This window comes from Hyperolius riggenbachi, chromosome 6 (assembly GCF_040937935.1).
Source record: "Hyperolius riggenbachi isolate aHypRig1 chromosome 6, aHypRig1.pri, whole genome shotgun sequence".
Classification (NCBI taxonomy): Eukaryota; Metazoa; Chordata; class Amphibia; order Anura; family Hyperoliidae; genus Hyperolius; species Hyperolius riggenbachi.
The window spans coordinates 103734331-103759962 of record NC_090651.1 but is presented as its reverse complement, the minus strand read 5'-3'; the positions used below and the strand labels follow the sequence as shown (position 1 = coordinate 103759962).

The following is a 25632-nucleotide window of genomic DNA, read 5'->3' as shown; positions in this document are numbered from 1 at the left end:
ATCACACAGACGGCTCTCTCCACTGATGACTCAGACAGATGAGTCACACAGTCTTTCCCTGCCTGCAGAAATGACTCACACAGACGGCTCTCTCCACTGATGACTCGGACAGATGAGTCACACAGTCTTTCCCTGCCTGCTGAAATGATTCACACAGAAGGCTCTCTGGCTCTCTCCACTGATGACTCAAACAGACTTCGGCTCTCTGCACTTTTGCATTCATCAGAGCTGTCAGTAACTTGTTATCGCCTCACTAGAGGTGTCGGTAACTACCGCCAGGCTTACCGCTTGTTGAAGGCTTTATGAATTGACATTTGCTGACAATTTACTGACATGTGTTGTCGGTAACTGCAGCCAAGTCGGTAATGTATCTCCCTGGTCGGTAATGTCAGCTTTTCATGCGGTAACAGCCTTTATGAATTGACATTTAGCTAAGTGGTCGGTAAAGTCTGCTGTTTTCAGCATTACCGCATGAGGTAATGCTTTATGAATCGAGGCCTATATACCTGAAAATAAAAATATGAGTATTTTCTTTGCTGCTAATCTTCTAGTAATTATTCATAGTACACAACCAATTCATTATATCATATTTTTTTCGCTTCCGTGTCTCTTTGAAGCTGGTGAATTTTTGTTGTCGCGTGCCATCTCCTGTCATATATGAGACTCTCCATCATTTCCTTACCAAACAGGAAGTGGGAAGTCTCTGTAAAAGAAAACAACACTCATTGCAGAATTGGGATGGGAAGAGTAAAGTCCCTGACTTTTTTTTTTTGCTACAAAAATAAAGCCACATAGTTCCAGAGGTTCCCAGAGACAGGAAGTGAGGTGAAATCTCTCCAGTGGTGACACAGACAACAATAAACCCCCCAAAAGCTTCCAGACCCTCGTTCAGGCTAATTAAAATTAAAGTAAAAAATGGTCCTGGATTTGGGATTTATATGGATATGGAGGCTGCCACATGCATTTCTTATTGAACAATACCAGTTTCCTGGCTGCCCTACTGATTCGTTTGGCTGCAGCAATGTCTGAATCAGGCAATTTGCATTGTTTAAAAGGAAATAAATGTCAGCCTCCATATCGCTCTCACTTTAGGTGTCCTCTAAAACTACAGCAACAGTATATGGTTTGGTCTGCAGGACTTCCCAGAATTCCCAGACATCTCGGGATCCTTAGAGGTCCTATGAATAAAGTTGCAAACATGATATTCAAAAGCAAAATACTTTTTCACAAATTATTTAACTGAACTATTGGCATCTTTCTTATCGGCACATTTATGAAAGTGTCAATAAAGGTAATAGAACAGCACTTTACGGTAACTGAAAATACATAAAATGCCCCCGTTCTTCGCCAGTCTGTCCAAGCTACGGTCTGGTTGCATTTCAACGTTTAAAAAAGTTTAATTGGAAGAAAGGGTTAACATATTGTTGGTCAATTCAATGCTAATAATTCCAACCCGTATCTAAATCTCATGTAAATTGTATGAAGTTTGCAATTAGGTCAGTCAAACTTGGCAAGAAGTTGGGAGTCATTTGATCTCACTGACCTGCTCTTTAGACAGAAGGCACGGTTTGAAGTCTCTATTTGGGGTTTACTGAGGTCTGTGCCTCTGTTGAGTGACTTCCCTTTTGTTTGTGTGGTGTCTGTGGCAACAGAAAGTGAGGGAACTTCTACAGAAAGGACAAAGGTAGAAACATCTATATTAATGCTACAGTTACAGCTTTTGTTATATTTCATTGCTGTCTGTCTCCCTCTTTTGGGGGTTATGTTTTATGTCTGTTAGAGCTACGGCAGTGCTTAACAAGCGTCTAGAATCACTCCAGATCCTGCATGTTCTGCCAAGTTCTGGGGTAACGAGAGCCCTAGCAGAGGTCAGCACACTTCCATGGGAAAAGATTTCACATTAATATTTAATACTCCGGTTTGGTTTGCGTATTTACAAGTAGAAGGTTTTCAATGAGAACCACATCTGCAATGAGTAAAGAAAATGCATGAGGATAAGACAAGTTACTGGTGTACAATCAGCGTGCTGCTAATGCATTGGGATTTGCATATCAGTCTCTAAGATTTTATACAGAAAATATGGATTCGGGCGGCCATTTTGCAGAAGACAAAGCTGTAAAGAAAGTCGGCAGCATTGGGCTGATTTACTGCTAATATAGGAATTTCAGGCAATCTAAAACATGTCTTTACTCACATATGTCTGGATGCTCTGGACCAAGTCAGGAGGCTTGTTTCAAGGTGTGTACACACATCCAATTTTGATTGGCCAATTTTCCATGTAGTATGAGAGCTTACCTACACAACCTGTTCATAGTATTCAGAATCTGTTGCCTCTCATACTACATGGAATCATTGACCAATCAAAATGGAATGTGTTGCCAGTGATGGATTGAGACTTAGTCCCTTGGGCGACAGTACAGGGCCGACACTGTACAAGTGCATTGTTCTGTTGCTATGTGTGTGTGTGTGTGTGTGAGGGCCAACAGAGCGGCACACAAGAAGCGTCACAGAGTGGGTGGGGTAAGTGTGGAGAACAATGCGCTGGTCAGGCTGATCACTCACAGAGGAAGATCAGGGTGCACTCTACACATGCTAGATTCTCTGCAGAGGTGGTTGTTATCTGCCATGTGTAATCTAGCATGTGTGCCCGGCTTGAGGGCTCAGTGTAAATGGAATTGCAGCTCTGAGATTTCATAGAACAGACGACTGAGCTATGCACAGGGGTTGCTTCACGAAGGCAGGAGAACAAGGCAGAAAAAGAGTCATTCAGAAAACCTGGCTTGGATTCTCTTTAAAGTGCTTGTTATTACATGGCAGTATGGAGCTCTCACTTGCTATAAGGTTAGTAAATGAGAGTCTGCAGTATTATAGTTAAATGCAGACACCCAAAGTAAAATGTATGTTTAAAGCATATATGACAGCCTGGATTAAAATAAAAAATAAAAAATACTGTTCTTCAGCCTTAAAGAGTACCTGTCGCAAAAATCTTAAAATTTAAAACACATACAAATAAGAGGTATATTTCTTCCAGAGTAAAATGAGCTATGAATTACTTTTCTCCTATGTTGCCTTCACTCACAGTAGGTATTAGAAATCTGACATTACCGACAGGTTTTGGGCCAGTCCATTTCTCCATAGGGGATTCTCAGCATGGCCTTTATTCTTTTTCAAGACACTACTTGAAAAATATTTATAAAAAAATGCTAGCCAGCCTCCGAGCTCGCTGCAGCTGAGCAACTAACATTCAATAAGTGCTTTTAAAAATAAAGAAAACCCTAAGAATCCCCCCAGGAGAAGATGGGCTAGTCCAACATCTGTTGGTAATGTCAGATTTCTAGCACTTACTGTAAGTGACAGCAACATAGGAGAAAAGTAATTTATGGCTCATTTAACTCCAGAAGAAACATACTTTTTATTTCTATATGTTAACATGTATCTTAAATTTTAAGATTTTCGTGACAGAGGTCCTTTAAGAAAAAAAAAAAAAAACTGACACCTGGGGTTTCTATCAGCCCCCTGCAGCTGTCATGTCCCGTGCCGCCCTCCTCCGATCCTCCGTTCCAGGCCGCTGGTCCTGGTCTAATTAATGCTGTAACTAGACTGCGGCTGCGTGTGCTAGTTAGACGAATAATTAGACTGGCGGCGGGGAACGGAGGATTGTAGGAGGATGGCGCGGGACAGGACAGCTGCAGGGGGCCGATAGAAGACCCAGGTAAGTGTCAGTTTTTTTTAAGCATGCCACAGAACCCCTTTAAAGCACCCCTGAATGGAGAGTGATATGTAGAGCGACTTATTTCCTTTTAACGCAATCCAATCTTTTTTCCTTATTACCTACGTGCCCCCCAGCACCTATTTTTTTTCCAGGGTGTTGATGGGACTTGGGTGATCCTGAAAAATGATCGGGATCAGGGCTCCGGAAGCTCTGTGCTATTTATCTGTGGCAGGCAGCGGCATCAGTGATGGAGGGCTGGGCCAGTGTGTGCTTTAGCCCCACCCATAATTTCATTATTTTGCAGTGTTCTGTGCCATTGCAAAGGATTAAGGTGTTGAACTTTGTCAAACACTCTGATCCTCTTAAGTGGGACAAATGCCGGATCCGATCTGGCAGTAGCGCATCCATGATTTACAGACATGCAGCTGAGCGGGGTTGGAGAAGGCATGCACAGAGGCGGCGGGGAGGGGGGGCTTCGATGATCAGAGTATCAGACATAGTCTGACACTTTGATCACAAGATGACGCTGTGCCGGATTTTATTGGCAACAGTGCCATCCAGCAGCAGCCAGTTATATCATTGTTGGATTATGTCCTACATTGGTCCTATGGGGAAAAATGCCAATGTCGGACATAGTTCGAAATAGGATAGGAAAGAGTTAAACAGTACAGATTGCTTGACTGTCCAGCTGTGCATCTACCTCTAATACTTTTAGCTATAGACCTTGAACAAGCATGCAGATCAAATGTTTCTGACTGGAATTAGCCACATACTTTTAACCATATACCCTGAACAAACCTGCAGATCAGATATTTCTGACCGAAGTCATACTAGATCATCATGCTTGTTTCAGGTGTGTGATTCAGACACTACTACAGCCAAAGAGATCAGCAGGGCTGCCATGCAACAGGTATTGTTTAGAAAGAATTAAATATGGCAGTCTCCTTATACCTCTTGCTCCAGGTTCACTTTAAAGGGACCTGAAGAGAGATGAATATGGAGGCTGCCATCTTCATTCTCTAACAATGTCAGTTGCCCGACGTCTGTGCCGATATTCTGCCTCTAAAGTCACTGGTCCAGAATGAGCAAGCAGATCAGAAGAAATTCAATAACTAATAGCAATTTCTGGTATCATTAGGGGTAGACTTTTATTAAACACACTGTGGAGCCCTCCTTTAACTGTGACAGTCCAGAGTGATAATATATTACAAATTGGTGTACTTGAGAGCAGTAGTGTTATCATGAGGTAAGGTTGGCAGGAGCTTATAGACAGAGGGGGCATCTCTGCTTTAGAATCATCTTCACACAACATAAATATGGCTAAATAAGATCAATATAAATTCATTATTACCAAGATTGTACAATTTACAAGACTGTAACCACACAATGTTTTATTTTTGGCTTTGGATAGACTGTGTAAATATATCTCTGGTCAGATTAGCACTGCTGCCAGGGTTCCAGGTGACGGATTTATTCTTGCTTCCTGTCCAGTGACACGGTAGCCAACAACAGGAAGTGAAGTCCAATCTTTCCATTTGGAACACTGATAGCAGTGATAGATTATTCTTGTTAGTGTGGAAACAGTTACTGAAGCTGTCATACTTTTATTGACTGTGTCCTGAGTAGAGATGGCCCGAACCTCAGATTTTCGGTTTGCGAACTTCCGCAAAAGTTCGGTTTGCACGAACTTTCGCGAACTGCAATAGACTTCAATGGGGAGGCGAACTTCGAAAACTAGAAACACTTATTCTGGCCAGAAAAGTGATGGAAAAGATGTTTCAAGGGATCTAACACTTGGAGGGGGGCATGGCGGAATGGGATAGACGCCAAAAGTCCCGGAGAAAAATCTGGATTTGACGCAAAGCAGCGAGACACTCATATAGCTGTCGGTTATTGCTCCATTGTGATACGCAAGCCCCTTCACCACATCAAGGTAATGATCACGAAGGGGAACTGGCACATGTACATGCCTTTTGTTTTGTTGTTGCAGCTGCAGTGCAGCCAGAAAAATTAGGCAGGCATGTACACGCACCAGAAAACATTATTATAGCGGCGACTGCTAGCAGCAGCCTTAAAAATTCAGGAATCCACCTGGAGTCTTGGACCCTGTTGGTGGTGGCGGAGAAGGCAGTATAGCGGCCTGCGGGCAGAGATGCTGTGTGGGGAGCGACTTAGTCTTGGGGCAGGCAGTCACACGGTGTGCAGACAGAGATGCTGTGTGTGGGGACTGACTTAGTCTTGAGGCGGGCAGTAGCCCTCCAGGATCCATGCCTCATTTATTTTGATAAAGGTGAGGTACTGAACACTTTTGTGACTTACATTGTTACATAGTTATTTGGGTTGAAAAAAGACATATGCCCATCGAGTTCAACCAGAGAACAAAGTAAAACACCAGCCTGCTCCCTCACATATCCCTGTTGATCCAGAGGAAGGCGAAAAACCCTTACAAGGCATGGTCCAATTAGCCCCAAAAGGGAAAAAATTCCTTCCCGACTCCAGATGGCAATCAGATAAAATCCCTGGATCAACATCATTGGGCATTACCTAGTAATTGTAGCCATGGATGTCTTTCAACTTAGGCGACTTCTCTTCTCAGTGACAATGCCTCCAGCTGCGCTGAAGGTCCTTTCTGACTGGACGCTTGAAGCAGGGCAAGACAGAAGTTGGATGGCAAACTGGGGCAGCTCTGGCCACAGGTCAAGCCTGCGCACCCAGTAGTCCAAGGGTTCATCGCTGATCACAGAGTCTACATCCACACTTAAGGCCAGATAGTTGGTTACCTGCTGGTCCAGGCATTGGTGGAGGGTGGATCTGGAATGGCTAAGGCGAGGCGTTTGCCTAAAGAATGTCCGCATGTCCGACATCACCATGAGATCGCTGGAGCGTCCTGTCCTTGCCTGCATGGACATGGGAGAAGGATTACTGGCAGTGGTACCTTTATTACGTTGTGCTGTTACATCACCCTTAAACGCATTGTAAAGCATAGTTGCCAGCTTGTTCTGCAAGTGCTGCATCCTTTCTGCCTTCAGGTGAGTTGGTAACATGTCCGCCACTTTGTGCCTATACCGAGGGTCTAGTAGCGTGGCCACCCATTAATTGTCATTCCCCTTGAGTTTTTTTTATACGCGGGTCCCTCAACAGACTGGACAGCGTGAAAGACGCCATCTGCACAAAGTTGGATCCAGACGTACTATCCATCTCCTCTTGCTCTTCCTCAGTGACGTCAGGCAAGTCCTCCTCCTCCCCCCAGCCACGAACAATACCACGGGAACATTGAGTAGCACAAGCCCCCTGCGACGCCTGCTGCTGCTGTTCTTCTGCCGCCGCCTCCTCCTCCTCCTTCAAAGAAACACCTTCCTTATCATCAGAGTCTGACTCCTCTTCCCCACACGACTCTTCCTCCTCCCCCCTCTGTGCTGCCGCAGGTGTTGAGGAAACATCTGGTTCTGATGAGAATTTATCCCACAACGCTTCCTCCCATAACTGTTCTTGTTCACGCTTCTCCACAGCTTGATTCACCACTCTACGCACGGCACACTCCAGGAAGTAAGCATACGGGATCAAGTCGCTGATGGTGACTTCACTGCGACTCACCAGGTTTGTCACCTCCTCAAACGGCTGCATGAGCCTGCATGCATTTCGCATGAGTGTCCAGTTGTTGGGGCAGAACATCCCCATCTCCCCAGACTGTGTCCTTCTACTGTAGTTGTAGAGGTACTGGGTGACGGCTTTCTCCTATTCTAGCAGGCGAGAGAACATAAGGAGGTTCGAATTCCAGCGAGTCGGGCTATCGCAAATCAGGCGTCTCACCGGCAACTTGTTTCTCCGCTGAATGTCCGCAGAGCGTGCCATGGCCGTGTAAGACCGCCTGAAATGCCCACACAACTTCCTGGCCTGCTTCAGGACGTCCTCTAAGCCTGAGTACTTTGACACAAATCTTTGAATGGCTAGATTCAACACATGTGCCATGCAGGGTACATGAGTCAGCTTTCCCAAATTCAAAGCGGAAATGAGATTGCTGCCGTTGTCACACATCACGTTACTGATTTCCAGCTGGTGCGGCGTCAGTCACTGATCCACCTTTTTGTTAAGAGCAGCCAGGAGAGCTGCTCCAGTGTGACTCTCCGCTTTGAGGCAAGACAGGTCTAAGATAGTGTGACACTGTCGTACCTGGCATGCAGCATAGGCCCTGGGGAGCTGGGGCTATGTAGCTGGAGAGGAGATCGCAGCACCAGTAGAGTTGAACTGCCACTCAGTCAAGGAGGAGGATGACAGCGAAGAGGATGTAGCAAGAGGAGAGGAGGTGGCAGGAGGCCTGCCTGCAAATCGTGGAGGTGTCACAAGTTGGTCCGCTGCACAGCCACGTACTCCCTGCTTGCCATCGGTCACCAGGTTGACCCAATTGGCTGTGTAAGTAATGTACCTGCCCTGACCGTGCTTGGCAGACCAGGCATCCGTGGTCAGGTGGACCCTTGACCCAACGCTGTGTGCCAGAGATGACACGACTTGCTTCTCAACTTCACGGTACAGTTTGGGTATCGCCTTTTTAGAGAAATAATTGCGACCTGGCATCTTCCACTGCGGTGTCCCAATGGCCACAAATTTACAGAAGGCCTCAGAGTCCACCAGCTGGTATTGTAACAGCTGGTGAGCTAACAGTTCTGCCGAGCCAGCTGTCAGACGTCTGGCAAGGGGGTGACTGGCAGACATTGGCTTCTTCTGCTCAAAGATTTCCTTCACAGACACCTAGCTGCTGTGGGCAGAGGAGCAGGAACCACTCAAGGTCAGAGGCGGAGTGGAGGAGGGTGGCTGTGAAGGTGCAAGGGAGAAAGCGGCTGAAGATGCTGCACCTAAAGGAGGGTGGCTTTTCTTTTGTGTACTGCTTTTCCTCTGGTGCTCTTCCCATTGCAGTTTGTGCCTTTTCCCCATGTGCCTTCGTAAGGCAGTTGTCCCTACGTGGATGTTGGCCTTTCCACGGCTCAATTTTTGGAGGCAGAGAGAACAGATGGCATTGCTCTGATCTACGGCAGACACACTAAAAAATTTCCAAACCGCTGAGCCCCCCTGGGGTGTGGGCACTATGGTGGCATCAGCAGCTGACGTTGAAGGGCATGTTGGCTGGCTGTCCATAGGTGGCGATACATGGCGCCAGACACTGTCACCAGCTGTTTCTGACGACGAGCTCCCCCTGCTTCTTTCAGGAACTCATCTCCGCCTACTCCTCTCTGACTCCCCCTCTGAACTGTCCCCTTGGTCATCTCCTCTATTGGGAACATACAAGGCATCCGTATCATCGTCATCATCATAATCATCCTGCCCAGCTTTGCTTGCCTCAGACACCTCCAAAACTGCACCAACAGCAGGTACTTCATCATCCTCCTCCTCACACGTTATGGCCATAGTGTCGCCGCCTAACTCAGACATATGAGGTGGTGTAACTTGCTTAGCGCCTTCATCTGGTTGTAACAATAATGGCTGTGCATCAGTGATTTCCCCACCAAATAACTCAAATGCAGCGGATGTGGTTCTTGTAGTAGCGCTGGTGGCTGCGGAAGATGAGGTGTTCTGTGTTAAATAGTCAACCACGTCCTGACAATCTTGGAAGTTGATGGGACGTGCCTTCTTCTGAGCACTGTACTTTGGTCCAGGGCCGCACGAAATCACATCAGCACGACCTCACACAGACCTGCCGGGTGGCCTGGGTCTGCCTCTACCTTTACCTGTTTTGTCCATATCGGGGACAAAAGTGAACAGGTAGTAGGTATATGCAGTGATGGGTATTACAATGTGCACCTGTCACACACATACAGGTACAGGAAAGGTGCACCTGTCACCCACAGACAGGTACCGGACAGGCACAGTGACACTGCGTGCGCTCACGTAGGTAGGTTGGTGCACTGTGAACAACAGGTAGGTATATGCAGTGATGGATGGGTATTACAATGTGAAACTGTCACACACATACAGGTTCCGGACAGGCACAGTGACACTGCGTGCGCAAATGTGGGTAGGTGGGTGCACTGAAGTGAACAACTGGTAGTATGTATATGCTGTGATGGGTATTACAATGTGCACCTGGCACAGCAGTAATTATATCACCAAGGGGCCAAAGGCCAGCTGCGACTGACTGACAGGGCTGTATATAATGCAAGTGGGCCACACACACACAAAAAAAAAAATAGATCACAAGAACAAGATTAGCTCTTAAAAGAGCTGTTGTGGGGTGCTTTTTTAGCAATAAGAATCAGCAAGGAGCAAGCTAACAAGCCTACAAGAGCCTAACTAAGCTTTCCCTATGTGAGCCTGCACAACAGCTCTCCCGTCTCTAATTAATGCAGGCACACGAGTGAGTGAAAAGCCTGACGCTGTCTGCCTTTTATAAGGGGGGGGGGGGGAGTGGCTCCAGGAGGGAGTGTAGCCTGATTGGCTACAAAGTGCCTGCTGACTGTAATGTAGAGGGTCAAAGTTGACCCTCATGATGCACTATGGGGGCGAATCGAACTTCCGGAAAAGTTTGCGGTTCTCTGCGATCGCGAACCCCGGAAGTTCGAATGGAACAGTTTGCCGGCGAACCGTTTGGGCCATCTCTAGTCCTGAGAATGAGAAGATGTCCCTCATTTTCTGCCTCGGTGACGGGCTCTCCAAGAACATTAAGGGCCTATTTCCACTAGTCCTGCATCAGTTCTGCATTCGTTTTTCTGCATCCAGATTTCTGGATGCAGCTATTTAGAGCCTGTTTCCACTACACACGGATTCTGGATGCAGAAAAACTGACTCCAATGAATGCCTATGGGCCTGATTCTACTAAATGCAATTTGCAGATTTCTGAATCAGGCACTGTTTACCATACAATAAAAATGTTAATGGAAACAGGCCCATAGGCTTTCATTGGAGTCAGTTTTTTCTGCATTAAGAATCTGATGCAGAAATCTGCAACATGTCATCCATTATTTTTCAGCATCAGAAAAAAAATTGCGTTAAGTGTAAACAGGCCCATAGGCATTAATTGGAGTCGGTTTTCTGCATCCAGAATCCACGTGCAGTGGAATATTTCCGCACCCTGATTCACATTCTGAAATTTATCACTGGTGGTGATCTTTAGTTCTGCCAGGTGATCTGTACAGAATGCTCGTTACTGAGAGTTCTATTCACAGAGGGAGATACTACTTGCTTTGCAGTTAGAAAAAGTTATTTCCCGCATTGCAATAAGGTTCACAGACAGCACACTGTCAAGACCATGGTCATGACATCACACTGTGGGAGGGGTTTCACCTAAATATTAGCCACACAGACCCTCCGGATGATCTATTTGAGAAAACGTAAAGATTTCTAGTAGGAAAGGGGGGGGGGGGGGGATCTTCTGTTGATTGGAATTAAGTTCAATCTTTTTATGGCAAAGTTTCTTGATTTTTTTTTCCCGCAAGACAATAACCTTATGTTATTCTAAAAAATAAAGGAAGAGATAACCAAGAGCCCTTGATAGTGTAGTAAGTTGGTACCAGACAATATTTTCAATATAACAAAAGTGAGTTACCACTAAGGCAACCACTTTGGTTAAAAGTCACTCTCTTCAAACAGAAAGTAGATAGCGGGGTAGCACCCCTCCCCTAAGAATGGACTAAAACATTGCAGGAGGTACTTTTGCTGGCTCTGATTCTTAAACAGTTACTCCCGTTACAGCCTGAGGAAGCGGGAATACACCTGTGAAACGCATTGCAAATTTTGGAGTTACAAATAAAGTAGGGAGGGCATGTCCACCACTGCCGCACTTTTTAAACTGATTTTAAATATTTTAGTCTGTTTTTGATGCCTTTGTTCAAATTCTAATTATACTTATGTTATGTTACTGCTTTAGATACATACACTGCTCAGCGGAGCGCTTCCTTAACTGGTACTATTGATAAATGAGTATGGTAAACCGATGCCAGCCCCTCTTCATCAGACAATATGTGACAGGAATGAAAGGTACGGCACAGATGGTGACAAGACCACATATTGCTTTGATATGGGTATTTATGGAGTTAGTATCTTGTACACAGACTGTCCAGTCTGACCAAGAATCTGGATAGACAACTGGCTAAATGATCTATGTATGGAGATTAAGAGGAACATTCTTTGAAGGTGCTGAAATCTGAGGGTAAAGTAGAAGCAGGAATAGAATATTCTTCCCTTGTTTGAGGGCTGTTTAGAGTAATACAATACCTCAAAATATTTATAGAGCTCACTGATTGGCACAAAAAATGGACCTCTCTGATCCCTGAATAATAATTCCTCCCTGAAATGTAAATATGCCACAATTACTATATAAATGAGAGGAGAGAACAGCTGAGAAATAGAGACTCCTGAGTCACAATGGCCCAACTGTTCTGCAGCAGAGAAACACTGCGAGAAAATATGCTGATCCTTCCGATAATCTCTATAAGCATCAAAGGGCCAGAGCAACACACTCTACATCCTTCACGTAGGCAAGAAACAGCCTGTAAAGTACAGAATCAGCTGAATCAATACAAACTAAGCCAACAGCTAAACACAGTGCAAAGTTATTACCATTATGCATTTATACACATTTTTCATAGTGTCTTGTAACTCAGTGTCCCTCTGATCTGTGCAATATAGTTATATTACAGTATATGCAGTGCAGACCTTTCGGCCAATTGGTGCACAAATGTCAGGTTTACTTTTGTTAATGCTACTGTGTACAAAATGACTGATAATGTGACTGAAACAATCAGAAAAGTCCAACATCCGTCAGTGGCTGGATAGTGCTGTTAGTAAGCCAGCACCTATTCAGTAAGGAGACTTGGGTAAAGCCCCATACACACACTCAACAGCGGTCAATCCAAATATTGAATTGATTTCTTATCAGGCTTATCAGCTGCTTGAACAAAAGCAAGAGGTGTTTTTTTAGGTGTTTCACAAGAAAAGTTGTGAGAGCCTAAAGACCGCTGTTGAGTGTTGCCTACTGAGTGTGCTCTAGTGGCTGCAGCTCAAGCGCTTTGAGTACGCCAGGAGAAAAGCACAATATTAATTTTATTTGTCTTGTCTTTAATGGTTAGGGCCCATTTACACTTAATGCTTTGGTGTGCATTAGTATGCATTTTTTGTTTTTCTCCATAGCAGTGCATTGTGAAAAAGCTTACAGTTTAAATGCGTATGGTGGGAACTGAGCCATAGGAAACCATGGACATTACTTTGAAAATCAGATGTCTTTCAGTTATAACGGAGAGCAACCAATGAATTGTAAAAGGACCCTTAGGGCCGTTTCACGCTGAAAATTGCTAAATGCAATAGCAATTTTTTTAGCAAGTGGTTTTTCACAGCAATTTCATAGCTTTTTACAGCATTTCTTTATTTGTAACAGAAAACAGACACATAAATAACTCACTGATGCATACTGGATATCCTACCGAAGAGGCCATAAAGGTTATTAAACATACTGGACTGCAAATGCTACATTCTGTATGTAGTAAGCGCTGTAGTGGGAGAAAGGCAGGGCTCAATTCCTCCTGCCTTCCACACTAGACATGACACATTTATATTGCACTTTTCTCCAGACGGATTCAAAGTGCTTCAGAGCTGCAGCCACTTACGGTGCGCTCCATGGGCAACCAGGATCATTAGGGAGTCTTGCTATCCAGCACTACTACAGAGGAGACTCCTGTCATCCTGCAGTCATTTCCCAAGGTTTCAGAATGAGCTTTTGGTGCAAGCCTGCTATTCATTGTCTGTTCTTTCACAGGAGAAAACAGAAGTAGAGTTGTTTTGTGCACTGTAAAGACTCCAGGATGGGGAGGGGGTGGAAGAGTTGCTGAAGGGGATGGAGGGGCAGTGGAACACAAGTGCAGGGTCAACAGAATGTACCAGCTGGGTAGTGATAAAGTTGCCTCTTGAACTTCCAGAGCACAGGTGTCAAACTCATAACCCGCAGGCTGAAGCATCTTACAAGCCAAAAAAGTGTGGGCACCTCTGCCCTAAGACAACAAAGACTACTGGGCATCGCATGGTCAGTCAAACTTCAATGACTGAACAAAACACAAGCCACTGGAAAGTAGACTAGGCTACATACACATCTCTGGGCTCAATTTTCACTATTGAATCTTGTTCCTTTAACCTCTTGAGGACCATAGGCTTACAACCCCCTAGTGCCAAGGCTATTTTTTTTCAATTTAGGCCACTGCTGCTTTAAGGCCTCGCTGCAGGGCCGTACAACTCAGTACACAAGTGACCCCCCCTCCTTTTCTGCCCACCAACAGAGATTTCTGTTGGTGGGCTCTGATTGGTGCTGGGGTGCTTGTTTATTCTTAAATAAATATGTATTTGCTTATTTTTTCAACAAGTCTATTTATTTAATAATTCTTTCTACCTACCCTCCCTCCCCTAGCCAGCCTATGACAGAGATCAGCTGTCATAGGCTTCAGCCTGGGAGAAAAGCGCTATAGAAATGTTATTGTATTGTATTGTATAGAGATGACTACTCTCCTGCCTCCCAGGGGGACAGCCGTGTCACACGGCTGTCCCCAGTACAGCGCTACCTTAGATCGCTCCGTTCCGTCATACAAGCGGAGATGTGCGTGCATTCTCCTGCAAAACACGCACCCAGGACTGCACACCAATTGGCGTTAGGTGGTCCTGGAGTTGCCGCCGCGCTCACGTCAATTGGCGTGAGGCGGTTGTTAAAGAGTTAAAGCAGCAGGGACAGCCATACTATCCCAGGAAAAAAACACATATATAAATAGATAAAGACTTGTTCTACGTACATAACAGATGTATTGTACTGTGTACACTTTGATTTCAGTGAATTTTATATAGTAAATAAAGAGAAAACTGTTCCTGTCATTTTTTTTCATTCTCTCTGGCAGAAGCAATTCCTGATGACATTTCCTCCCTTACTCTTTTTTTCCTCCTAGAAACTGCACTGTCATATCTAGTTTGCTTTGTAAACACACGTGAGCACTGCATAGATTGTATTTCAGCAGCTCACTGAACTGCCCTCAGCCAATCAGTGAGGAGCAGGAATGTGGGAGGGGCGGTGACAGGCTTCCTTCTTGTTGGCAATGTACCAGAATAGAGCCAGGCTGACTGAGATAAGATTTATTACAGTAGAAACATTTCTGATTAGATTGGAATGCTTGCAATGCAGGGTCAAGTTGCATAATAAACACAGAGCAGTGGGTAAATAAAATTTGAATTTATGGCTGACAATCCAGCTTTAAAGGGAACCTGTACTGAGTAAAATTATTGAAAATAAACACGAGGTAACTTCAAATGAACATTACATAGTTACCTTGCCATCAGTTCCTCTCAGAAACTCACCATTTTCTTCTGACAATGATCCCTTCCAGGTCTGACAACATTTTGTCAGAACTGAAATATATCAGTTGCTGTCAGTAAAATATCAGTTGCTGTCAGTTACAGCTGAGAGGAGAACTGATGTGTCCATGTTTCCCTATGGCTCAAGTGGGCGATGTTACAGTTTAACAGTGTGCTGACCAGAAAGCTCTTATGGTGTAATGGCCATTTTCAAAATGGAGGACGGAAAATTCCATTTATTACAGTGTACAAACAGGACGCAGGAGAGGAAAAAGAGATTGATGAGTAGACTACATGGAAGGTAAGTATGACTTGTGTATGTTTATTTTGACTTTTAATTTTCAGTTCAGGTTTTCTTTAAAAGTACATAATGGTCACTTGATAACCTTTCCAGCTTAGTTGAAATGAAATACGGTATAAACTGGAGAAGATGTTTTTACAAACTGTGTTTTAGGCTGTTAGAATCTGTAGATGACACCTCGGATTACATGTCATTTTATTCTGTAGGTTATAATTTAGGGCCTTATGGCATATTTCTTGCGTGCTATCCGAGGATCATATATCAAGCACTGGCAGTAAGTAGGGGCTACATGCCATTTCTTGCCGCTTCCTGGAAGCTGTATGCATTTTCTGGAGAAAGCTGGTGCTTGACAATCAGTAATGAAGGCATACAGTCTCCATGTATGTATATAATATTACCCAGAGCATCGCAGCAATATATCTCTGCAGCAGACTCCTCCTGGAATGCATGGAATGAAAGACTGTAAAATGCCCATCCCTAGCACTGTGCAGAAAACAGTTACAATGTAACCATAATTCAGCACATAGATTCTTCACTTAATATCTAAATTACAATTTCGGAATGTATTTTCCATCCTCCTTTCCAATTAAGACTTAGATAGATAAGAGAACATAAACAGTGCATAGAAGTAGAAATGATGCGGAGTGGAGGAGCCCAAAATATGATTGTCAGATTGTATGTAAATAATAGAACATAATAAAGACTATAAAAATGAGGTATCCTACCTCTCCAGATGACACAACCCAGACAAAAACGGGTTTTAGATCAGGTCAGATTTATTCACGCACATTTAAAACAGACAACACGTTTCACGGGTCTCCGCCTGCTTCCTCAGGTCAATATGAGTGCCTTCAGAAGTTCAGTTTTAGACCAGGGCACCAAAAATAGCTTCCCAGTTACACAGAAGTAGAAGGAAGAATATCCTTTGCAAACATCACACACGCTTCCTGCCCTCTGTCGATGCAGGTAGTGGACAGGTCTATCAGGACTGCCCATAGGACTCGCATAGACGGAAGAACACACACTACATTTCCCAGGATTACAGTCATGTGTCGGAGGCAGTGAAAGTATGGACCATGGAAAATCATTTGCACATTTGTTTCTTTAGCTGCACAGATTACCCCCATCTCATCTATATGCAGTTGCCTCTGTAAAGATAGGTGTGCATTAACAACACAAAACAACATTTGTGCTTTCAGAATTTCCCAACCTAAACGTACATACACACATGCAATAACCATCGGCTGAAACGACAATCATTGGCTGTAACAACCGTTACAGCTTAGGGCCCTTTCACACCAGAGGGCTTTTTCGGCGTTTTAACGCCACGGCCGAAGTTGGCGTTTTCCTAGGTAAAAGAAAGTCCATAGACTTTCATTTTACCATTCACAATAAACGCTGCGTTTTGGAGCGTTGCGTTTCAACGCTCCCAGGCGCTTTTTCTGGGCCTACTGCAGCGTTTCTCATTACAATTGATTGTAATGTATAGGCATTAAAACGCCTTCAAAACGCCTGCAGCGTTTTAGCCTTTCACCGCTGCCTATAGTGTGAAAGAGCCCTAATGATTGTTATGTGTGTACAGTGGCAAGACCATTTCAGCCAATGATTATGTGTGTACAGTGGCAGCTGATCAAACTTGCTTGAACATCGGGCATCGTTAAGGATCCGGCCTATCAGATGCTTAACGACCCCCGATGCCTGAGCATGATCAATAGCAATGCGAACACATCAAAGTACTGCCAAAAATGAACAGCAATCTGATGACAGGATACTGATGACAGTCATAGTATAATGCTAGTTTTGGGGGAGAGGGAACCACATAACTCATCCATATGTTTTTAGATTGTGGAATTCAATAGATTTCTAAAGCTCTCAAGTATTTACTACAAAAAGAGAATCTAAAATGTAACCAAAATATTTGCTGAATTTCTATTAGAGTAAAATTGTATGTTTGTGATCCAGTTCTGTATAATGTAGAATGCCTGAAGAAAAACGTAGGCAGGGAATACACTGTCCTGTCCAGTTTTCTGTGCACGTTTTTCTGCATGCTTTTTCTGCACACCAAGTGTGTTTCTTTTCCCAGCAGCTAATGTAATTGATAGAGAAATTTGACAAAATGTGCAGAATTAACATGCAGAATGTCAGTTATTTTATGCACACGAAAAATACATTAAATGTGAACTAGACCTTTGATTAACATGAGTTCTCATTTTTTCTGTGCAGAAACCACGCATGAAAACAGTCAAGTCTGTTCCCTGCCTGAATGTTTCGAAAGCTTGCAATAAACCAGGTACAGTTAGTCATTGAAAGGTATTACTGGAATTAATGTTTTTTGGTTTCATGTCTGCATTAGTATTAGCGTAAAATTAACTTGAAACATAAAAAAGAAGCCATATCCATGGAATTATGTGCAGCTTGAGGTGATTCAGAGGTGCTTGGCTGTATACCAGACCCTTACTATTTTGTTCTCCTTGGTTTGCCTGATGAAGCAGGATTGTGCCTGCAAAACGCATTGCAATCTGTAGTACCTATTAAATGCAATTTTTTGTATGGAATAACAGAATTGTGTCTGTTTGGTCTAATGGGGAGGTAAGTCCACCACTTCCTCATCTTGTAAAAGTTTTTTTAACACTGTTTTATCCTATTTTGGCTCCTCTGTTCAAGTTTCTACGGTGTAGACTATGAATCTACACCATAGTCTAGTCCACCTCAGGTGGAGGGGTGTAACCCCCTTTTTCCTGTCTATTGAGAGTAACTTCTTAATCCTGAGTGGGTCATAATCTCCCCACCCGCCTATACAGTGGTTGCCTGTGTGGTAACCTACTCTTGTGAGTGTAACTGCATTAAGTCATATACTGTGTTTATGTGTGACTTACAAACATACTACACCTTATTGGGCTCTCGGTCTCCTTTTCTTTTTCCTGTGTGCAGGCTTTTTCCAACTGCCAAGCAAACAGTATCTCCCTCTCTGCATGTGTGTATGTATATATAATATCAACCTTTTAGCCTATCCCATTGTTAGTGAGTGTAATTGGTGCTGTTTTTTCCATGCCTGCCAGCAGTAACGCTGCTGACCTGCAGGCTCACAATGGGTCAAACAACATGAACAAATTATACAACGAGTATAAATTTTTTAATCTATTTTTTTAACTTCTCACTTTGCAATGTCTTGGTTTACTTTTTACCTTCTACTAACTTTCGGTAAAGTTCCTCTTTCTGAGGCAGAAATGTAAATAGCATTACGTGGATTTAACTATGGCAGCCACATGTAATGAATAACTAGTGCAGTTAAAGAGCAGAACGCATGACATTGCCAAGCATTGATTGCAGAGTTCACCCACATTCCACAGTTCTTCCTTGACCCGGCTTATTATTTGCATGCCATGAACAGAAGTACAGTTTAGCGAGAGAGCACAGTGGGCCTGACAATACAACTGCTGAAATGTCAGAAGTTTAGGAAATGCTGAAGGCTCTGAGGCACGGAGCCATCACTTTCCTTGCATGGCTCTTTCAGTTCTGGACACAGTTTGCTGGCTTGGAATAATCACGCCTTTGTATGAAGATGAATTCAGAGCACAGTTTAAAGGCCTACTGTAACAATAGGAGTTGCCGGAGAAAATGGTGTCCATAGCAACGCACACTTGAATAAAAAGCCAATGGCTGCACAGGATCACTTCACACTGCTGGCTTTGCCCCTGCTTAAAGGGAACCTAAACTGAGAAGGATATAGATTTTTCTTTTTAAAATAATACCAGTTGCCTGACTCTCCTGCTGATCCTGTGTCTAATGCCTTCAGCCACAGCCCCTGAACAAGCATGCAGATCAGGTGCTCTGACTGAAGTCAGACTGGATTAGCTGCATGCTTGTTTCAGGTCTGTGATTCAGCCACTATTGCAGCTAAAGAGATCAGCAGGACTTCCAGGCAACTTGTATTGTTTAAAAGGAAACATCCATATCCCTTCTCAGTTTAGGTTCCCTTTAATCATCAACTACCAGAAAAACTACTGTGGGTGAGATGCTGATTAACCATTTATCAAGAATTAAAAGATAACAGTGGCACTCACAAATTAAAAACTGCATGCCCTTCATACATCAGTCACTTAAAGAGGCACTGTAGTGACATATAGTAGAATACAGTAAAGTATTCAGGATAGCTACTTTCACAGTAATTTTCCTGGTTTCAGCATCAGAAACACTCCCTATACCTACATATATGAGCTATTTAGAATCCTCTTCCCAGAGCATTCTGTGAGACCAGATATATTTTCCACTGGCTGTAGAACTCCCAGTAAAAAAAGGCTCCATCCTGCATACAGTACATAATGAACAGAACAAAAGCCTGAACATGATTGGCTGTTGTGGAGCAAACAGAAGACTTTATTTAGGCATGGTTCACACATAAAAGGTGTCCAGTCCTGTCAGTTTTTGGCATCCGTTTTTCTATGAGTTTTCTACTGCTCGGTTCACACATAAAAGGTGTACATTTCCACTCCAGTCCTGTCAGTTTTGTATCAGTTTTCTATGAGTTTTTTATGGCCCAGTTCACACCTAAAAGGTGTATATTTCCGGTCCAGTCCTGTTAGTTTTGTTGTCAGTTTTCTGTGGGTGTGTTTACACATAAAAGGTGTACAGTTCCAATCCTGCCAGGTAAAACTGATAGAAAACTGGTGAAAAACTGACAGGATAGGACTGGGAATGTACAGATTTATGTGTGAACCAAGAATGTCTATATGCAATCCTTCAGCTTAGCAAGCCTATTGTAGTGGTGATTGCTTGGTGGGATCCTGCATGTGTGGCAATACTGCTGTGATATTATGTGCAGCAACCAAGGACCATTGCAGCCCTCTGCACACTTCCCTATTGTTTGCCAGCTATCATCACACTGGCTGATATAAATGTCCTGCAGCTGGGCAGCGCAGAGCTAGTCAAACGCTTTAATAGAAAAACTCTCCACATGCATATATGTGTAATGTGTGAAAAGTGGAATGTAAAAAATACAAATAAAGAAAAAAAAGAAAGAAAAGAAAACAGTATCCCCGCCCCTAAGACTGTATGTGAGAATTCTGTCCTTTAAATCCTTTCCTTTACCAGAAAGTCACACATGTTCAGCCGAGCATGGTCCATTTAGCTAACAGAAAGATGAACAAGGGTCATGCGAAACAGTCATCTGTCAGAGATATTATCTCGCTCTTTACACGCTCTGACAGCATGAAATATTTACTCTGCTTATTAGCTTCGGTAAATGAACTGTCACCCAAATAATGGCATTTGTCATAATATGTCCAACAAAACCTATTGACAGAAAATGTTTCCAATTCTGTGATTGCCACTCCCCTATAGAGGAGTGTGCCCCAGTCAGCAGCTGTACAAGTACAGGCAGCTGAAATGGGCAAAACAAGCCCCACAAGCAAAGCTAGTCACTTGTCCCAAATAAGGAGGAGCAAGCAGCATACCTCCCAATTTTTTGAGATTAGAAAGAGAAACACTTTAAGACATGCCCTTGCCACACCTCCTACCACGCCCCCACCACACCCCTCACCATGCATATCACAAAGAATTCAGAAGCCGAAGATGTAGTTTTATCATTCAAACCACACTGGTCCTTTCTATCATCGTCCATTTTTCTTAAACACATTTTTTTCTGTAGAAAAATACATATATTAACACAGACTTTACATCAGTCCTGAAAGAGGGACAAATGAGGAAGAAAGAGGGACAGAGATTTTGTTTCCAAAGAGGGACTGTCCCTCCAGAAAAGGGACAGTTGGGAGCTATGAAGAAGTTTTGTGAGGCGTGGCATTGTATCCGCTCGGGTCTGAGATGAGGGCCACGGCAGGGAGAGTTTATTTACTTGTGTGACGTGCGCTCCATGCTGCACTCCATCCTTGTGATCCTTCCTATCGCAAGTTCTGCTGGTATAGCAGGAAGTGTCTGGGATGGAGCACAGCATGGAGAGGAGGTCACACAGGGAACTCAACCCTCCCTACTGCATTCCCCATCTCAGACATGAGCAGCTACAGTTCCGCTTCTCACAAAACTGTGCTTGCTCTTTCCTAGTCCCTTCCAGAATTCCACTAAACAGGACTTACCCGTAAAAATCTTGCTGCATAAATTTTAAAACCAACACCCAAGGAAAAAAACAATCACAAATATTTCCCTAAGGTTTCTACTTCCTGTTCATTGCCTACAAAATAGGAAGCAAAAGCTGAAAAGATTTACCGTACATGTTTTCAAACAATTCAGACAAATACAGTCTATTGTGTTTGACTAGATAAGCCTCAGTGAATAAAGATAGTCATTAAAGGCACTGCCCAAACTTTGTCTGTTGGAGGATAGTTGGACGAGTGTAACTTAGACAAACGACTAGACACAACTGATAACAGGCAGTTTGCCCAAGCTAACTGTTGGTTCAACTCGCAAAACTGTTGGGCTGATATCGTGCAGTTGGCCACGTGTGTACAAGTCTTTTAAGTGACTTGTAATGAATGCGGCCATATCGCGCAATCCGCTTGCATGCGCAGTATTGTAAATGAATTGGTCGTTTAGTTGGTTTGGCCGTGTGGAAATACAGGTCCTGTCAACGGGTTGTCATGCAATTTGTTGGATGTGTGTATGAAATTTAACCATTTTAGCCTTTTGGACGTTACGGTCTCGTCCAAAAGGCTGCCGCCGCACGCTCCCACAGCCGATCGTGAGCGCGTCCGCACGCTCCCGTGCCGCCATCCGTTAGCCCGGAGATCAATGAATGGGAACACAGTTCCCATTCATTGATCTCAGTCCCCATTAGAAAGACTAACAGCTTCTATGAGAAGCCGCGGTCTTTCTGAACAAAAAAAAAAAAAAAAACCAAACAAAAAAAAAGTCCTCCCTATACTTAAAGAGACTCTGTAACATCAAAAACGTCCCCTGGGGGGTACTCACCTCGGGTGGGGGAAGCCTCAGGATCCTAATGAGGCTTCCCACACCGTCCTCTGTCCCACGGAGGTCTCACTGCAGCCCTCCGAACAGCCGGCGACAGGCCCGACTGTTCAATTCAATATTTACCTTTGCAGGCTCCAGCGGGGGCGCTGTGGCTGCTTTCGCTCCGAAGGAGGCGGAAATACCCGATCTCAGTCGGGTCCGCTCTACTGCGCAGGCGCCGGAAACTTGCGCCTGCGCAGTAGAGCGGACCCGACGGCGATCGGGTATTTCCGCCTCCTTCGGAGCCGCCAGCCGCCAGAGCGCTTGCGCAGGAGCCAGGAAGGTAAATATTACGTCACCGCTGTACGGAGGGCTACAGCGAGACCCCCAAGGGACGGCAGACGGCGTGGGAAGCCTCATTAGGATCCTTAGGCTTCCCCCATCCGAGGTGAGTACCCCCCAGGGGACGTTTTGTCGTTACAGATTATCTTTAAGTGTATATACATAATATATACGTTATACGTAAGCACTCTCGCTTACAAGACGGAATTGAAAAAAAATTGTGGCCATCTTGTGGCCAAATAGTAAAACTACATTTTTTTCACACAAAAAAACACAAATTACATTTAAAATTAACTGTTTACCTCCCACACCCAAATAATACCCAAATAAAATTTGTAACTAAAAAAATTAATAAACAAATTACAATTTAAAATAAATAAAACAAACATAAATAGTTACCTAAGGATCTGAACTTTTTGTAATATGCATGTCAAGAGGAGCAATAATACATTTTTTGTTAATATTTCTGTTAAAATTCATTTAGAAAAAATAATTCTTAGCAAAATGTACTGTGCAAAACAGAGCAAGGCAAATTCTAATAGCAATGAGGCTGATACATGCATGTAAATGTAAACTGCATATAGGGCTTGATTTACTATGCGGTGCTAACCTACTTAGCACGTCTAAAGTCTTTAGGCGCGCTAACCAGGGTGCTAAGTAGGTTAGCACCGGTTTTCTCAATCAGATCGCGTGCTAAGTACCACGCACAAAGTCCTATGCGCGCGCTAAGTCCCATAGGCTTTAATGGGCACTTCGCGCGGAGCGCCCTGTGCAGTTTGCTTTACACGCGATGTGGTTCACGCACAAATTAGTGCGGGAAACGCTCGTTTAGACAAGCTAAGGGGGTTTTCACAGGCGTGCACCGCTTTGTGAATCAAGCCTATAGAGGCAAAGCAATGGACTTATTTCTTCTATCTGAATTCAGCTGCTTGGCTGGTCAAATAGGTGTGGCCATGAGAGATATGAGCAGGGAGAACAATAGATTTCAGACTACATTTTCCAGAATCCCGAGAGAGACTCTGTATTTTTCAGGATTATAAAGGGAGCAATTGTAGAGCCTCCTACATACATACAAGGCATGTCGCCCTTTGGGGGATCAGAAACCCGATTCCTTTGGGCGAAATTGCTGGGCTGAGGCTGACGGATGCGTTGAAAGCATGCAGGTGTTCCCATGATTGGGGGGGCTGATTAGCCTGAATATGATGTCACAGGGGCAGGGTAAGTTGGGAAAACCATGCTCTCAGCCCAATCGGAGGCAGAGCAGCCAGAGGGGCTGGGGCTGCTTTACACCCGCTTGATTCTTGGCAGAGGCATTCATCTAGCATGTGCATGGATCTTAAAACCTCAACTATCATAACTAAATAACAGTGGAGAGTTCTTAAAGCGGATCCGAGATGAAAATCTAATTATAACAAGTAACTTGTCTATATATTTTATCTAAAGTTTAGACAGTTTACAAAGCAAATCTAGCTGCAAACTGATTCGACAGTTTATGACCATTTCTTCCTGTGATACAATGACAGCAGCCATGTTCTGTTTGTGATCATTACACACAGGCAAGCTGATCTGCATCTCCACCCCTCAGCTTGTGAAAACTTCACTCCCCTCTCCTACCCTCTGCCTCTGAAATCTCTGGCTAGTAACACCTCCTCCTCCTGCCCAGACTAAGCTCCCATAAGCCCTTGCTACATGGGTGTGAGAGTGCCAAGGCCCTGGAGAAGCTGTGGGCGAGGCTTGTTTAGTTTATAGGGAATTAGAATATTTGGCTTGAGGAATGCCCTGTAAACTATATGAAAGGAACACAATTAGGCAATGAGTAAAAGTTTATCTCGAATCCACTTCAAAGAAAACCTGTAACGAAGAAAAGCTCCCCTGGGGGGTACTCACCTTGGATGGGGGAAGCCTCCGGATCCTACCGAGGCTTCCCCCATCCTCCTGTGTCCCACGGCGGCGGCAAAAAAAGCTCCGGGAACGCTGGGGATGTGAATACTTACCTTCCCGGCTCCAGCGCAGGCACAGTATCGGCTCTCCGCTCGGAGATAGGCGGAAATAGCCGATCACTGTCTGGCCGCTCTACTGCGCAGGCGCAAGTCTCCAGCGCCTGTGTAGTAGAGCGGACCCGACAGAGATCAGCTATTTCCTCCTATCTCCGTGCTGAAAGCCACAACAGCGCCCCCGCTGGAGCCAGGAAAGGTAAATATTGCAAGCCTTGTCAGGCTTGTTGAGCACGGATTGCGGGGCGCTTCGTGGGAGCCAGCGCTGGATTGCCTGCAGCTACAGGGGAGGGGGAAGCCTCCTTGGGACCCTGAGGCTTCCCCCTCCCGAGGTCAGTACCCCCCAGGGGAACTTTTTTTGTTAAGTCTCTTTAAGCCTGTACCACTAGGTGAACCACTGCAGGCAAACAATTTCACAACGGAGCATTACATTTCCTGGGTAATGTTCATAATTTACGCTTATTCAGTTCATCTCAGAGAAATAATGCTGTACCTGGTTTAAGCATCTCAGCCATTTTTCGTAGCACCAAAAGCAGCTAAAGCAGCACTTTGACATACACCTGGTGCATGTATCCTCCTGAAGTAAAAAAGACAAAAACATAAAAAGTAATGTTTATTCACATCATTTATCAGTGCATGCTACAAAAGACACAGCACAAATGTCTTCATGACTCAATGACGAGGGCATTTTCATCACACCCTTTCCTGCCATGCTGGAACGCTTTTTAAAGTAAAGATAAAGGACTGGATGTCTTTCCCACCAAGCAGAACGTTTCTTTGGAAGGAAAACAACTGGTTCAACAGCTGCAAGAATCTGCAGTGCAACAACCTCTGTGATGTTGCCAAACAGGAAATAGCATTGTCATCTACCATATGAGAAACTCAGTTATAGTGCTGAGCCTTCATGCAAGAACACATCAGAAATGATGTGTTACTGTGATCACAGCTCGTACAGGAAGACATGAACATGGTCCACGTAACCTGTCACAGAGAGCACTGATAATCCTTCTAGTAACTCTGGGATCCTCATGCCCATACTGTCTGCATTATCTGTGTAGTCTGAAAGTTCCCAT

At 44.2% G+C, this 25632-nt stretch overlaps 1 protein-coding gene across 1 annotated transcript in view; it reads right to left on the bottom strand.

Moving 5' to 3' along the window:
• Nucleotides 1-25632, bottom strand: part of SLC44A3 (solute carrier family 44 member 3) — a 128052-nt gene that overhangs the window by 21068 nt on the left and 81352 nt on the right. The window contains exon 12 of the mRNA XM_068242585.1: nucleotides 25053-25136. Within this exon, the coding sequence (XP_068098686.1) occupies nucleotides 25053-25136 (84 nt within the window). The remainder of the gene's footprint in view (nucleotides 1-25052; nucleotides 25137-25632) is intronic.